We start from the raw sequence: 17,433 nt of genomic DNA, 5'->3' as shown, positions 1-17,433 counted from the left end.
TGACTACAATGCACAGAGCATCCCTGACAACTCACACTGGGTATGTAAGTAAAAAACAAATGTTGAGTTATCGAAAGTTTTTTTGTTTGTTTTGTTTGTCATATAATATTACGTACCTTTTGTAGCATAACCCAACTTATCCTAAGATCTCGCTGAATCATCTATGTCTCTGAATTTTTCAGCTAATTTTTTTTTTGTATCTTACAGTTATTATCTCAACATTGGTTTATCCAAATTCAGTGTAACCTACCATAGTAGGGTAAAGCATATATGGCATAGAGGCATGCACTTTAGAGTCCAAGAGACTCCAGGTTTAAATATGGCCTAATTACTAGCTGTGGAACTTTTATGTTACTTAATTTTTCTGAGTTACAGTTTCCTCATCTCTAAAATGGAGGAAATAATAGTGCCTTTCTCACGGGGTTACTTTGAAGATTAAATAAGATACTTTTCTTTGCATGTAAGAAACTTTAGTTGGCTAAAGTTAAATAATCTATACATATAATACAGGCATACATGAGAGATAGTGTGGGTTTGGTTCCAGACCACCATCAATAAAACAAATACAGCAATAAAGTGAGTCACACAAACTTTTTCCCCAGTGTATGTAAAAGTTATGTTTATACTATATGTGGTCTGTTAAGTGTGCAATAGCATTATGTCTAAAAAACAATGTATATACCTGAATTAAAAAATGCTTTATTGCTAGAAAATGCTAACAATCATCTGAGCCTTTAGCAAGTTGTCATCTTTTTGCTGGTGGAGGGTCTTGCTTTGCTGCCAATGGCTGCTGACTGATGAGGGTAGTGGTTGCTGAAGACTTGGGTACCTGTGGCAATTTCTTAAAATAAGACAACACTGAATTTTGCTGCATCAATTGACTTTTCTTTTCATGAATATTTCTCTGTAGCATGTGATGCTGTTTGATAGCATTTTACCAAAAGCAGAACTTCTTTCAAAATTGTAGTCAATCCCCTCAAATCCTGCCATTGCTTTATCAACTAAGTGTATGTAATATTCTACATTCTTTGTTCTCATTTCAACAATGTTCACAGCATCTTCACCAGGAGTAGATTCCATCTCAAGAAATCTCTTTCTTTGCTCATCTATAGAAGCAACTCCTCATCTGTTAAAGTTTTATCATGAGATTGCAGCAATTCAGTCACATCTTCAGGCTCCACTTCTACTTCTAGTTCTCTTGCTATTTTTACCACATCTGCAGCGAATTCCTCCACTGGAGTCTTGAACCCCTCAAAGTCATCCGTGAGGATTGGAATCAACTTTTTCCAAACTCCTGTTAATGTTGATGTTTTGATCTGCTCCCACGAATCACGAATTTTCTTAATGGCATCTAGAATGGTGCATCCCTTCTGAAGGTTTTCAATTTACTTTGCCCAGATCCATCAGGGGAATCACTATCTATGTTAGTTACAGCCTTACAAAATTTATTTCCTAAATGATACGACTTAAAAATTTAAATAACTTCTTGCTCTATGGGTTGCAGAATGGATGTTGTGTTAGTAGGCATGAATGTAACATTAGTCTCTTTGCATATCTCTATCAGAGCTCTTGGGTGACCAAGTACATTATCAATGAACACTAATATTTTGAAAGGAATCTCTATTTTAAACTAATAGGTCTCAATAGTGGGCTTAAAATATTCAGTAAACCAAGCTGTAAACAGATGTGCTGTCATCCAGGCTTTGTTGTTTCATTTCTAGAACACAGAGTCAATTTAGCATAATTCTTAAGGGTGCTAGGATTTTTGGAATGGTAAACGAGCATTGGCTTCAACTTAAAAGTTATCAGCTGCATTAGCCCCTAACAAGAGAGTCATCCTGTCCTTTGAAGCTTTGAAGCCAGGCATTGAATTCTCCCTAGCTATAAAAGTCCTAGATGTCACCTTCTTCCAATAGAAGGCTCTTTCATCTACATTGAAAACGTGTTGCTTGGTGTAACTCCCTTCGTCAATGATACTAGCTAGATCTTCTGGATAACTTGCGGCAACTTCCACATAGGCACTTGCTGCTTCACCTAACACTTCTATGTTATGAAGATAACTTCTTTCCTTGAACCTCATGAACCAATCTCTGCTAGCTTCAAACTTTTCTTCTGCAGCTTCCTTACCTCTGTTAGTGTTCACAAAATTGAAAAGGACCTTGCTCTGTATTAGGCTTTGGCTTAAGGGAATGTGTGGCTGGTTTGATCTTCTATCCAGAAGACCATTAAAATCTTTTCCGTATCAGCAATAAAGCTGTTTCACTTTCTTATTTGTGTTCACTGGGTAGCACTTTTAATTTCCTTCAAGAATTTTCCTTTGCATTCACAACTTGGCTAACTGGCACAACAGGCCTAGCTTTCAGCCTGTCCCAGCTTTAGACATGCCTTCCTCAAAAAGCTTAATCATTTCTAGCTTTTGATTTAAAATGAGAGACATGTGACTTTCCTTTCACTTGAACACTTAGAGGCCATTTTAGGGCTATTAATTGGCCTTATCTCAATACTGTTGTGTCTCAGGAAATAGGGAAGGAAAGGGAGAAAGACGGGGAACTGCCAGTTGGTAGAGCAGTTAGAACACACACAACGTTTATCAATTACATTCACCCTCTTATATGGGCATGGTTTGTAGTACCCCAAAGCAATTACAATGTTAACATCACAGATCACTGATCACAGATCACCATAACAGATATAATAATAATGAAAAAGTTCTAGATATTGCAAGAATTACCAAAATGTGACACAGAGATACAAAGTGAGCATATGCTGCTGGAAAAATGGCGGTCCTGGCATATGTGCTTGAAGCAGGGTTGCTACAAACCTTAAATTTGTAAAAACTGTGATAACTACAAAGTGCAATAAAATGAAGCACAGTAAAACAAGGCATGCTTGTATATGCTATTTTTCTTTCTATTAAAGAAAACAATATTGATGCCATGGTCTAAGAGCTATGTACTTCATCTTCAAAGTAAATAAATACAACATTTCCCTTCATAATAGCTAATTCTTTTCCATATATGAGGAGGAAATTGGGGTTCCAAGAGGTTAAAAACTTACCCAATGTCAAAAAGATACGTGGTATCCCTAATCTTAAGCCATCCTTCAACTTTAAGTCTTCTAATTCTTTTTGTAACCCCACAAATATTTCTTAAACCTAACCATCTATGGCTAATTTATCATCAGGTAATTCAAGGCTGAACAGGCCTTGGATGAAAACAAATCCCCTGACATAAATGATGTAGTGGCGCTAATGATGCAAGTGCTGGAATGATTTTAATGAACTTAAACTTCTATTATCTTTCCATTTTTCCTCTTGCTGATCCTTAGAACATAGAATGTTAGAAGAGGAGGGAAATCCTTAAAAATCATACAATACATCCTCTACTATTAGAGATCATAAAATAGAAATCTACAGGATAAAATGGAATCTTGCAAATCTTATAAATTAAAAAGGTGTCCTCCCAAATTGGCAGAATTACAAAATCTTAAGGTAGAGAAGAATGTCAAACACCATCTAGGCTAGTGCTTCCCAAACAATATTTTATGGAAATCAAACATCCTAGAAGGCATTAATAGGTATTTCATGAAAAGGAACCTCATACAGTAAAACACGAATTTAGAAAGTATTGTATTCTATATCCCCCTCTTGAATATTTACAGTGTAAATGCACATATTGATGCTCCTGAAAGTCCTCCAGGAAAGAAACTAGTTAAACTCACTGTTTCTCAAATTTCTTTGGCTATGGAACTCTCTTTTCTGAAACAACAATTAACATCTTGTGAGATAATCTCCTCATTTTAAAAGATGGGCTACACCCTAGAGATGTTCAGAAGTTATCTGTCATTTAGAACCACTTAGTTACTGGACAGATATAGTTAGTGTGGATCATTAAAACAATAATAGCTTTAAGAAGAGGTGAGAAATAATAAGCTGATTATTTAACAAATAAATGCCAATACTTTCAAAGATTATTCAGTCTGATTGTATATTGAAATCCTGAGAGGTCCACTGTCCCCATACCCCCACCCCAGATTCAGAAACAAACTGTATACCTTATATTGCTCTTTCCAACGACTTCTAGAAGCTAAACTCTCTAGACGAGGCTGAACAAAGCGGTTATCCAAATAATGAAGAGATGTCAACATATCTTGTGCATATGATTTTTGCCTAGTGCCATCTGTTTAGGGGATCAAAGACAACAACAAAAAAAACATTTTGTCCATATGAAACAGTTAAACAATTTAATACTTAAGGATCTTTTCCCACAGTTTTAGGAAGTTACTTGGTTGGTTGGTTGGTTGGAAGCATTTTAAATACGGAAAAAAAATTAATGAAGTTAAAAAAAATCATTCTACCAGAGCATTAGGAAAGAAAACAGGGTAAAAGACTCTATAGTTCTTATAAGTATCAAGCTTCAACATTATTTTCTGATAACAAAAAGAGCCAGATGAAAAGCTTGCCAAATTATCTCTTTTAATCTCTTATACAAAACTGACATAGATTATCCACTGAATTCCAAATAAAGCTCAAAGTTCTGAGTAGGCTTTCAAGGGCTCTCTGCAATTGGCTCCTTTCTACTGAAGTGGTAATTCCTCGTTTCAACAAATCAGAATCCTGTTCTCTGGCTAGATCTTTTTCTTCACTCCTCTCTAGCATGGTACACTCATTTCTACCTTCCTGATTTGGCTCATATATATTCTCTATTTATACATATCTATCATAGGCTATGAATTTAAGCTTTGTTTTTCTTCCTTCTTTGAAGTTTTCTTAAAGAATCTAGCTAATAAATTTATCATGTTTCTTTAAATCATTACAAATTCAAACACCTTACATGGCTTACAAGGCTCTTCTGTCCCCTGCCTATTCCTCTGAACTCATCTTTTCTCATCTCCCCTCTCTCACTGCACTCCAGCCACACAGGCCTATTCTAGTTATTCTTGAACACACCAAACTTATTCTTTCCTAAGCATCTTAGTATTGTCTGTACCCTCTGCTAGATTCATGTACCACTTCTCTCTCATCTTATTTCATTCAGGTTTCTGTTGAAAAGTTAAGAACTTCTTTGACCAATCTAACATATAACATAGACTTTACTTTCCCCTATTCGCTCTCTCCTTATCCTACTTTATTCTTTTTTTATAAGAACTAATCACTAGTTGAAATCATACTATATTATGTTACATATTTGTGTACTCATTTATTGTATCTCCCATTAGACTTTCAGTAATGTGAACACAGGAATCTCATATGTCTTACATCACTGTCATATCCCCAGCTGTAAATAATGCCTTGCCTATAGCAGGCATTCAATAAATATTTGTTCAATAACTCATGAATGAAATTTTATTTGGCACTTAGGTAGGTACTCAAACACAACGTATTTGTAGTCTATTAAATGCCATATTTTGTGCTAGACGCAAGGGAAATGTATATATATAGTTCTTCACATACTCTGATATAGGAAGAAAGCAAAAATACATTTTCAATATGAAAAATGCACATATATGTGTATTACCATACTCAGGATGATGGTGGCACAAATGAGAGAGGGACAAGTATTACTTGAATGGGTCATAGAAAACTTTCATAAATAGCTTTTCTACTCACCTAGAAAATCTGGGGCAAAAAGGAATTCTAAGAAGAAACAGCATGGGTAAAGACACAAAAACATAAAACAGCATGTAAGTTTTAGTGGAATTCAAAGAGTTTATGGAGGGTGGTATGGCACAAGGGTGTTGAGGCACCCTGCTGTTTTACGAGTATATGTCTTATATGCTCAAATTCACCGTGAACTAAGGACAAGGACCTCTCATAAACTTACCTTCCATATTTCTCAAATAATAAACACTAACAAGCATTTTATATGAATGGAGTTTTGGTGTGGTTAATCCTAGAGGGAACAATTGGAAGGACTTGAAAATGGTTTCCTTGGTTTTGTTTAATCTATGTGGTTTTAAAAGTAAAGCTGTTTAAAAATTATAAAAATAATGAAAACCAAATTGTTCCATTCATACTACTAACTTACCATACAATGTCCCCAGAAAAGATTCATCTAAAGCATTGATCAGAAGAGCCTTCACAACTCTTTCAAAGTGAGTATAGTGGTCACTAAAAGAATCTGAAATTAATTTTAAATACATATTAGAATCTAGTAGACAAAACATTTCCCTAAATACAATAGATTCCTTTCCCCAGTGCTAAGAAATTAAAACTATAAATAGCAGAAATAGCTTAGTCATCCTAATTTAAGAGCTGCCTTGGTGACTTGTTTAATCACTGAACGAATCTCCATTTTCCAAATTTATTGGCTTTCAATCCAGTTTCTAGTTGTATTTCAAATATTCACTTCTCAAACTTATTAAAGAAAAACTGTTCAGAGAATATTAAGAAATATGTTGTGAAAAAATCAAAATCATCCCCTGTGCACCTAAGTTTAATTATCAACTTGACAATTAAAGTGAGAGAGCCAGAAGGAAAACCTCCAAAGATGGATTTTTAATATGCCCTATTCTGTAAAACATATTACATATGAAATTGTCCAGGAAACTGCTGCCCTAATCAGAATCCCAATGGCTGTAAAAATTCTATTTCCCTTTCTATTGCCCCAGATTTAGAATTTTCCACATCAATTTAGAAAAATTGGATCTTCTCTTTCCGACACCACGTATATAAGCCTGTGTTACCATTAACCCAGTCTCGTACATGAAATCATCTGTTGTGACAGACCAGGAAGTATAAGAGAGAGGACCCCTACTATTCCCATTATTTGGGGGTCAGAGTTTACTATGGCTGTGGAAATGTTCTGTATCAAACAAGACCCCTTCCTTGATCCTGTCACCATAGAATATGTGCCCTGCTCTGGGTACCTGTGAAGACATATTAAGGGCAGCCTGAGTCTGTTAGGAAATATGGAAGATGTCTGACAAGGAATTAAAGCAAAAGAAGACCTATCATTAGCAACCATAGGTGGATTTTGGCTTTCCTTCTACTTGAAGTGAAAATAAAGATGCATTGCACATGGAAAAATCTTTTAACTTGTATTTTGGTTACTAAAAGGGTTATATAACTGTTTTTCAAACTTTAGGAGAAATTTTAGTGTGCACTCTTTCCTAAGGAGACATCTAATGGAAATGCTAAAGTGAACAAAATTGAATAGTAATGAAACTAAATGACAATAGCAGATAATTTGTACTGGGGCCCTTAAACTTTAGAGGGCCTATATGATCAACTGAAAATCACAAAAGAATTGATCATGACCATTAAACATAGTATTTTAAAAATCAGTAGAACATAATTGGAAAATGAAATATTTCAATAGAATTAAACTTTGACTAGACTTTCATCAAACTGCCCTATAATAGAGTATTGATACATAATCTTATTTGTGTTAAAATCCATCTAAACTCTATCTAGCACTTTCAAAACTGTATTAAGGGGAAAGTGGTCTGGGAATATTAACAGATATGTTGAGGAAAAAAAATCAAATTCATACCCTATGCACTCAAGCTTAGCTATGAAACAAGCTGCAATAGAATTTTTTTTATCCCACTAAATTTATCAGTCTTGAATGAATGTGCTAATGCCCAATGTTACTCATCTTCTAAACAGTTTTAGGAACTGCTACTCTATTTCCAAGACCCTGATGGTGTTTCTTTAAGATCACGAGGAAAAAAACGGCAGAGATCAGGATCACCTGGGGAGCTTTTTTTCCTAACCACAGGATCCCTCTCCTATCAATGTGTATCAGAATTTTCTCAAAAAAAGTCAGCAAGAGGTGCCCTATTTCATTATGTTTGAGTAGGTGGATGGGAGATAGTGGGATTATGCTCCAGGCATCTCAGATTGGAAAAGAATAATAATAACATTACTAAGAAAGTATATGCCAGGCATAATTCTAAGCATTCACATGCATTGCTTCATTTATCACAACAAGCCTATGGGATACTATCATTACCCTAGGTTTATTTTTAGTTGAAGAAACTGAAATACATAGAAGATGAAAAACTTTCCTAAGATCACACAGCTAGTAAGTGTTGGAACCAGGGCTAGAATCCAGGCAGTCTGACTCCAGATTTCATGTTCCTATTTCCTAGACAGATGTTGTTATGCATGGTACTTAGATCTGATATCATACTTCAGAACATAGACTTTAGACTTGGATGGAAAATTGGAGAAAATCAAATCTCTTATCTTAAAATTAACAAAAAAACAACATTCTCAGTGACAAAAGGTGACAAAACTAGAAAGAGGCAGAACCAGGCTTACAGCTCAGACCTCTTCAAGATTGTTTTCAGTGCTTTAATCCCTGTATTGGATGAGCTTTTGGAGAATGTCCTAGGAATATTGTTTAAAACTTTCCCCCATATTTATTCAAAAAAATTAGGAAAAGAATAAAGGGAAAAATCAACAAAATTTGTGTTTATGCATAACAGGTTTTCTTTTAGCTAATTTCCCCATACTCAATCATTTATAGTTTAATCATTCTCTGTTGATTTCCATGCATCCTTTACCATATATTAATTTCACATATATGCTAGAATTTTGTTTCAGCACCATATATCCTTCACACTAATCTAGCTGTCATTCTCATTCCAGTACTGCACTATTTCACTTATTGCAATTTTATAATTTTTTATCTCTGGGAGGGAAAACGCTTCCAATTTACTGTTTTCAAAATTTATTTATTCTCATATATTTGCTCTTCCAAGTGAACTTCAGGATCGTTTTGCAAATTTTAAACAAAAAACTAGTTTCAGAAGAAATAACTTACTGTACTATGAATATTATCTTTCGGAAACATGCTTGTCTCTCCATTTATCCATGTTTTGTTTTCTATTTCATAGTAAAGTTTATTTTTGTCCCTATAAAATCATGCTTTTCTTTTTAAGATTAGGCCCAAGAACTTTATTTTGGTTGACAGTATAGATGGAATTTTCCCTGATTAGTATCACCTAAGTAATTATTGCTAGTATATGAAAAAAACATGGAGTTTCACATATTTGTTGTGAATCTGAGACATTTACTAATTTTGAAATAGCTTCTCTTGGATATTTGTGGTAGATGAGCTTCCTGGGACACTGAGCTGGAGATGGCACTGTCTCTGGTTTCTTCCCCAACCCCAAGGAGGATATGATCTTGCTTGTGCTAAGCTTATTTCAAAAACCAAGAGAATGTTTATAAAAATTCCCTTAGCTAGAAGCATATAGATTGTTGATGCACTTTCTTTTGGAATAGAGGTACAAGCCCAGTATAAAGAACAGAGTCAGAATAAGACATCGACTGCTTTTTCTACTTTAACAGATCCCACCCCTCTCTCCCACTGGGAAAAAAGAACATGAGAAAAGCTATGGAAAAATACACTACCATTTACTTCTGCCCTCAAAATATTCATGTCCCATCTCTTAACTTCTGTATCCTTAGTTAAGTAAGTCAGAAACTTACAGTTTATATACATACATATATATATATTATGTTCAAATAATGTCTTTTCTTTTTCAATATTTATTATATTTCTTGCTTGCTTTCATGTCTTATTTCATTGTTTAAAACATCTAAAACAAAGTTAGTAGGAAATATTTTTGTCTTATTCCTCATTTTAAAGAGAATACATCTAGTGCTTTATTATAAACATGATGCTGACTCTTGGTTTAAAATATTGTCATGTAAAGGATTTATGCTTCTATTGCTAATTTTTTAATACTTGCTTTTTTAAAAAAATCAGGTATGGACATAGAATGTTATCCAAATGCCTTTTTAGAAGTTCAATAAATTATATTTTTTTCTCTTTTGATATATTACTATGACATACTAATATGGCTCTTAATATTAAACCATTTTCATGGTGCTAAAGAGAATGATTAGAAATATTGTTCTTTATTATTGTAATTAGAAAAATAGTTCCTTCATATATTTATTTGCAAAATTATTTTCATCAATTTACTGTGAACGTGAACTTCTTTAATCTGCATAAACAGAGGTGTTAAGTGTTATGAAAATAAATCAAGAATATTTGCCCAATTGAGCGAATATTCAAATAGAATTTTTTCCATTATATCTCTGAATTCACATTTTCTTGTTTTCCCATCAAAAATATGATATGAATTTTGATATATTCAAATCTTCTTTTACATATCTCACTAGAGTTATAAAGTTTTCTTCCTTTAGATTTCTATTTGTTCTGTATTTCTGTCCCCTCCATCAATTTGTGAAATAGGGTCTTCATTTCTAGTCCTTCATGTATTATCTTTTCCTTTAGAACTTTCTTTTTCTTCTCTACACTACTTCTCAGATATATCCTATATATCATTGATGAGACTTTTTGTACTGTTAATTCTGCTGTCTACGTCTTTCAATACAGATTTTATTTCTGACATTACATTTTTAATTTTCTGAAAATTCTTCCTTATCTTAGTTAGCTTCCTTTCACCTCAAATTGTTCTCTCAACTTCTAACTTTTTCTCATACATTGCAAAGCAAATGCTTTATACCAATTTTCTTCTGTTTCCTTTAATGAAACATCTTTCACAGTCATTTTCTTTCTCTGAGTCTATCTTTACTTTATGCTGCAATATGATTTCTCAGGTATTTTACTTATCCTATATAGAACAAGAGGAAAAGTTTTAAGATTTAATATTTAACATAAATAGTTGTGAGTTTGTTCTTAGGCCCACTCTTTGTTGTATTGGGAGAATGATTCTCCCTAATTGTAGGTGGAGACTAGTTTGATGCCCACTTAATCTAATTTCCAGTATTCTAGCAAGGCACTAGTAAAGTAAAATGTATTCTACTCTTATCTCTACTGCTTGCTTCTGTCAGTCTGAACATATGATAGAGTGCTAACTAAATAATATAATCTTTAGTATCCACAAATCTGTAGGTTTTTCCTATCTTTCTACCTGTGTATAATATTTTTATGAACTATACAGATCTGATAATGGACCACTGCTTGTCTATTCCTTTACTTTCTGCCGTATCTCTTCTGGCAGTTGCAGTTTCAGAATAAATATAAAGAGATAATGGGGATGGATGAGAAGGGAAAGAGACTAGGACTGTCTTCAACTGCTTCAACCATGTAGTAAGAAGGGAACCACCCTGTTTGAGGTGGTGTAGATGCATCTCTCAGAGCTAAATGGCAGATAATGAGGAAATTACAAAATGTCTTCCAACAGGTAGAAGTGCTCACTTCAAAAAGGCAAAAGTGCACAGACCACTGATTGTGATTCTCAACTGAATACTGAATTTGGAGCTAGAAGATGTTTTTCCCAAATTCTGATCATATGTTGAAGATGTACGGTTGTCAGTGTTGTTACAGAGATTAGCAGGAAAATGAATCTGGAAATACTAGCCTAATCACAACTTAACCCAGGCCATAGAGTGGTGTTCATTATTCATCATATAGGTTATTGCTTTAATGAGAAAATATATTTTGATTTTCAAATGTACAAATTAGTTAATAGCAATTTTTGGAACATAATCTGTTGGCAAATCAAAAATTGCCTATATTAAATTTTATTTATTACATTCATGACATAAAATTGATAACTATTATAATAAAAACATTAAATCATAAATTATCACTCTAAAATATGGGATTCTTTTTTTCTCAAATGTTTTTAAAAATCTGGTTATGTCTAGCAGGTCCCTGAGTCTTGAACTATAAAACTTAGGAGTCACCAGCCAATATGATTATCTTAATCATCTGTTCAACGAATAATGAGTTCCTATTATGAGTCGCAAACTCTGATGCACACTAGGAATACAAAGAAAAAGGAAGTTGGTTAACCATTCAGTTTCTTTTTTGTTGTTGTTGTTTTGGAAGTGAGGACACCCACTTGCTTACTTTATTGAGCTTTACTTTTTTATATACCATAAAAATCACTCTCTTTGGTGTACAGTTCCATGACCAACATATAAAATTATGTAACCACCACCACAATGGTTGTACCACCACCCAAAACATCTTACTGCTACCTCTTAATTATCCAGGTTTGTATACATATTAAGTCTGAGATATCTGAAAGACACTCTGATAAAGATGTTCAGTAAGATAATGAAAAATAGGGGGTTACGCTCAGGAAAAATCTTGGCTAGAGATAAAAGTTTGGGAATTTCTGCTTATAGATTTGGGCTGCCCAAATCCACAAGCAAAGTGAAGGTAGTTGAGGATGGACCTCTTGGAACTACCAAAATTTTCATGGTAAATGGAAGAAGAAGAAATCAAAATTGTAAAAGGGAAGGCAGGAAAGAGTGATACCACAGAAGCTAAAAGAAGAGCATTCTGAAAATGTCAATGGTAGCAAAAGACAGCAATACCCAAGTTTATGTACAAGCTAAAGAGTATTTTGGCAACTAGAAGGATATCAATAACTTTAGCAAGAGCAATTTCACTGGATTGATGGATGCACGAGCCTGAGTACAGTGCTTTGTAGAGTTACTGGGAAACAGGAACAAAAAGATTTAGAACAGTAGCTAACAAAACATGCCAACTCAAGGTAGGAAAGGCATGAACATGCTTACTAGTTGAGGAAAGACACCTTGTAAGGATAAAACCATTGAAAGTAAAGAGAACTGAGTGGATGATAAAACCAGGAGAAGTTGTTAGTAAGAACACAAAAGATAAAATACATTGCATACAAAATGAGATAGATCTTCTCCTGAGGCAGAGATGCTCAGTATTGAAAATAAGCCTAGAGCTCCTTAATATTTACCCAAATGAGCTGAAAACTTATGTCCATAGAAAAACCTGTACACAAATGTTTATAGACGCTTTATTCATGATTGCTAAAATTTGGAAGCAACCAAGTTTTTCAACAGGTGAATGGATAAACAAAATTGTGGTACATACGTACATGAAAAACTATTCAGTGATAAAAAGAAATGCTCTATCAAGCCACATTTAGACATGGAGAAAACCTAAATGCATATTGGTGAGTGAAAGAAGCCAATCAGTAAAGTTACATGCTGTGTGATTTTGACTATGAGACACTCTGGCAAAGGCAAAACTACAAGGAACAGTAAAAAGATCAGTGGTTGCCGGGGGTTCAGGGGAGGAAGGAAGGGAGGATGAGTAGAGAGTGCACAAGGGATTTTCAGGACAGTGAAACTATTCTGTATGATAACACAATGGTGGATACATGTCATTATACATTTGTCAAAACCCATAAAAGGTACAACACAAAGAGTGAGCCCTAATGTGAACTATGAACTACATTGAATAACAATGTTACCAATATTGACTCATCAATTGTAACAGAGGTACCAAATTAATGCAAGAGGTTAATAATAGGGGAAACCATGTTACACTTAATTTTAGTAAATATGACCTTTCTAATATTTGGAAAGAAGCCATTCTTGAAGAATAAAATTAAAAATGTATTCATCCAACAGCCTGTTTCTACCAGAGTTATAAAAACTATCAGAGTTGTAAAAATAATCTTTGAAATTATGTACAATTATAGGAATCAGAATATTTAAATATATCTTAAATTTTCAGGTCCTATTATTTATATACTCATTAGTTATATGAAATATAAGGATTCTAATTTCCTATCTCTGATGAGTTTCACTGCTTCAGTAAAGCTTCTAAGGGCCTGATAAAACCATTGGTTCTCCAAGTGTTTGTCTGCAGACCTCTGGGGAGTCCCCAAGTCCGTTTAAGCAGATCTGTGATGTCAAGGCAAAGTAACAATAAGATATTATTTACTTGCTCTTTTCACTATGTTGACGTTTTCACTGACAGTGCAAAAGCAACAACAGGTAAAGCAGTTGGCCCCTTAACGTGAATCATGGCAGCAGCACCAAACAACTAGCAATCATTGCAGTCATCACTACTGCGCACTCACAGTAAAAAAGCCACTTTCATTTAAAACTGTTGAAGGAGCAAAAATTATTAATTTTATTAAATCTTGTATCTCAAGTACGTATCTTTTTAGTACTCTATGGGATGAAATGGGAAGTGTGCACAAAGCACTTACACTCCATACCAAAGTATGATGGCTGTTTTGAAGAAAAGCACTTGCACAACTGTTTGAGTTGGGGCAAAGCCTGATTTATCCTGAAGTGCCATTTTTATTGAAGGAAAGACTGACAAACTCTAGTTATTCAGACCTGGGCATTTGTCAGACATATCCTCAAAAAAGAACAAAGTGGGCCTGTCACTCCGAGCAGAATAACTATAATATTTGTTGCCAAAAATAACAACCAAGTTTTAAAGTAGAAATTGAAATTTTGCAAAACTTGTATGCCCTATTGTAAGCTTGACAGCTTCCTAATACTGTAGAAATATTCTGATGAGATTGGTATTGATATTAATGAATTTGATTTTTTTTTTTTTTTTTTTGAGACAGAGTTTCTCTCTATTGCCTAGGCTAGAGTGAGTGCCGTGGCGTCAGCCTAGCTCACAGCAACCTCAAACTCCTGAGCTCAAGGGATCCTCCTGTCTCAGCCTCCCGAGTAGCTGGGACTACAGGCATGCACCACCATGCCCGGCTAATTTTTTCTATATATATTTTTAGCTGTCTATATATAATTTCTTTCTATTTTTAGTAGAGATGGGGTCTCGCTCAGGCTGGTCTCGAACTCCCGAGCTCAAACGATCCGCCCACCTCGGCCTCCCAGAGTGCTAGGATTACAGGCGTGAGCCACCGCGCCCGGCCATGATTTTTAAAAAATTATATAATGAAACGTGTCCACATTTGGAGAATCTGCATAACCCAGTGAACCAATATTTTCCAAATGACCAATGCATTATATCACAAAATCACACATGGGTAAAAGACACATTCGAACTTTAAGACGTACCGATGGAGTTGTAATGGGAACACTAAAAGTTAATTTATATGGTTTCAGATTGCATATTACAACTAAACTTTATGAAAGTATCACTTGCCAAATTTGGTATATTATCACATGAGAATATCCAAATTATTTTGAAAATACTATTAAAAATAATCTTCCCTTTTCCAGATACCTATCTGGGTGAAGCAAAATTGTTTTCACACACGTCAACCAAAACATGTCACAACAGACTGACTGCAAAAGCAGATATAAGAATCCAGCTGGTTTCTATTAAGCTAAACATTAAAGATGTACAAGAATGCAAAACAATTCCCTTCTTTTCATTTTGGGGGAAAAATGTTATTTTTCATAAAAACATGCTATTTACATTAATGTAATTAGTTTACTGTTATTTTAAATGAATTAATAAATGTATCTTAAATTTCTCATTTTTGATTTCTACAATGGTAAATATTTATAGACATAACCCACAAAAATAAAGGCTTGCTGGGATCAATAATTTTTAAGAGTAAAAAGGGTTTCTGAGACTACTGAAATAAAGTATTAAGCTGATAAATGAAAGTTATCTGAAAATGAAACCATAGTTCCTAATCAATGATTTAGAACATGATATTAAAAAGTTGATTTGATACTGGATATAATATCATAAGAATAAATCATAAAACATTTTCTTGATGTTTAACTTACAAAGAGAATTCTGTTTTACTAATTTCAGCTGTGATGTAGTTAACTTTTCTCCTCGTTGGTTTTTATTCTCTTCATCACCCTCCTCATCTTGCACTACAAAGTCATCAATAATATAATCATCGCCATCTTCATCATATTCGTAATCCTCCTCCTCCTCCTCCTCCTCCTCATCATCATCATCATTTTCATCACTGCTCGGGCAGGATTCCTTTTCAGAGTCCTAATTAAATTAAAATAAATGCTTCAGTAAATTGTGCCTCTAGAATGGTCAGTATGGATACAAAATAAAAAGATTAAATCTGAAAGCAAAAAAATGATCCATAGAAATTAACTTTATACTTTAAGGTTAAAAATAAAGAATTTTGTTATGTTAAATGTTGAACTTTTGAAACTAGGGAGAAGATAATATACCTTGGTTAAGTGATGTAAAATATTTAAAATGGATATTAAGATTGGAAGTTAAAATAGGAAAGACCATACAAAACAACACATAGTCTTTCAATTTTCAAAAAGAGTGATGGACTGAGGCTCATGATAAAACGATGTATTAGACACAATAGTGTAATCAAACATATTCAAGGATACTTGATTTAAAAATAATGTTATTAAGAACTGGAACAGACTCAGCACTTTGATTTTTAAAAAAATTAAATACTTTAAGTAAAAATTTAAAAACAATAACAAAACCAACAAAATACAACACACCTCAAAATCTCTACCACTATTGCGTCTCTGACGAGATCTTTGTTTTGAGAGTTCTTTCAGCTTCTGAAGTTGTTCTCGCTTTCGTGCAGCTAATGTTTTCTCAGGGTTTTTTTCCTCCATTTCCACTGAAGAACATTCATCTTCAACTACTCTACGTGGACGTTTAACACCTACTTTTTTAACTAGGATATCACTGTCATCACTCTCATCGCTGTCATACATCACAGAGGATATCCTTTTTCTTTTCCCTCGCTTGATGTGTTCTTCTTCTAAATCCTCCTCTATTATTTGTCCAGTGTGTTTATTGAGATCATTATCCTCTTGACTTGGATGTTTTTCCTGATCTGGTAAATCGATACTCCTATGTTTGGTTTTGCTCATTTCTTCTTCATATGTTGAACTGTTGTCAGTGTTGAGATGCTTACTGTTGTTTCCTTCACTTTCAACTTTACTTAATTTAAGCTCTCTTTTATCTTCTGCTGTTTTATTACTATCAAGCCCCTTGTTACTATCAATCTCTTCATCATTATCAAAACTTTCATTATTATCAACACTTTCATCACTATCAAGCTCTTCATCGCTATCAAGTTCTTCATCACTATCAAGATCTTCATCACTATCAAACAATTGTGAGATACTATTTCTTTTAGTTCGTCTCCAATCAACTCGAGATTTCTGCTCAGGCACTTGAGCTTTAGAATTTTTCCTTGTTTCATGTCTTCTAACATGTACCATTTTCACTTAAGCTTCTACAAAATAAAGTTATTAGGAATATAACAATAACCAAATTACAGCAATGAATGCATTTATGGTACAAATCATATTTATTTGGCTTTATTAAATGGTCCACAAAGGCAAAATCACATGAAATATCTGAGTAAAGATGTTAGAACACTAATCCAACAAATAATTTACTGAACATCTATGAAATAATTATATGAACATCTACTCTGAATTGTGCTATATGTTGTGTCGAAAGGAATACACAGAAAGAAAAATCATGATTCTGTTCTTCAGAAGATTATTATCTATGTATAGAACTAAAATATATAAACACATAATAATTAAGAAAAATTCAGGATAATATTCATTTAGTACCAAATGAGTGATAAAAATAAGTGCGATCGACGTGTAAAGATGCAGGAAGATCAGCAGGGCAAGTACTTCGCTGAAGATAATCTTGAACAGATGTGTTCTGATAAAATTCTGAAGGATTGGTTATATTTAAACAGAAAGAATGAAAG

At 33.8% G+C, this 17,433-nt stretch overlaps 1 protein-coding gene across 1 annotated transcript in view; it reads right to left on the bottom strand.

Moving 5' to 3' along the window:
- Nucleotides 1-16,924, bottom strand: part of CCDC82 (coiled-coil domain containing 82) — a 29,112-nt gene extending 12,188 nt beyond the window's left edge. Inside the window, exons 1-4 of the mRNA XM_069469037.1 lie at nucleotides 16,190-16,924; nucleotides 15,485-15,704; nucleotides 6,027-6,119; nucleotides 4,054-4,178 (exon numbers count right to left, since the gene is read on the bottom strand). Coding sequence (XP_069325138.1) covers nucleotides 4,054-4,178; nucleotides 6,027-6,119; nucleotides 15,485-15,704; nucleotides 16,190-16,924 — 1,173 coding nt within the window. The remainder of the gene's footprint in view (nucleotides 1-4,053; nucleotides 4,179-6,026; nucleotides 6,120-15,484; nucleotides 15,705-16,189) is intronic.
- Nucleotides 16,925-17,433: the final 509 nt, after the last annotated feature.

This window comes from Eulemur rufifrons, chromosome 6, assembly GCF_041146395.1.
Source record: "Eulemur rufifrons isolate Redbay chromosome 6, OSU_ERuf_1, whole genome shotgun sequence".
In the NCBI taxonomy this organism is placed as follows: Eukaryota; Metazoa; Chordata; class Mammalia; order Primates; family Lemuridae; genus Eulemur; species Eulemur rufifrons.
Note: the sequence above shows the minus strand (reverse complement) of the source record. Positions and strands in the feature narration are given on the sequence as shown.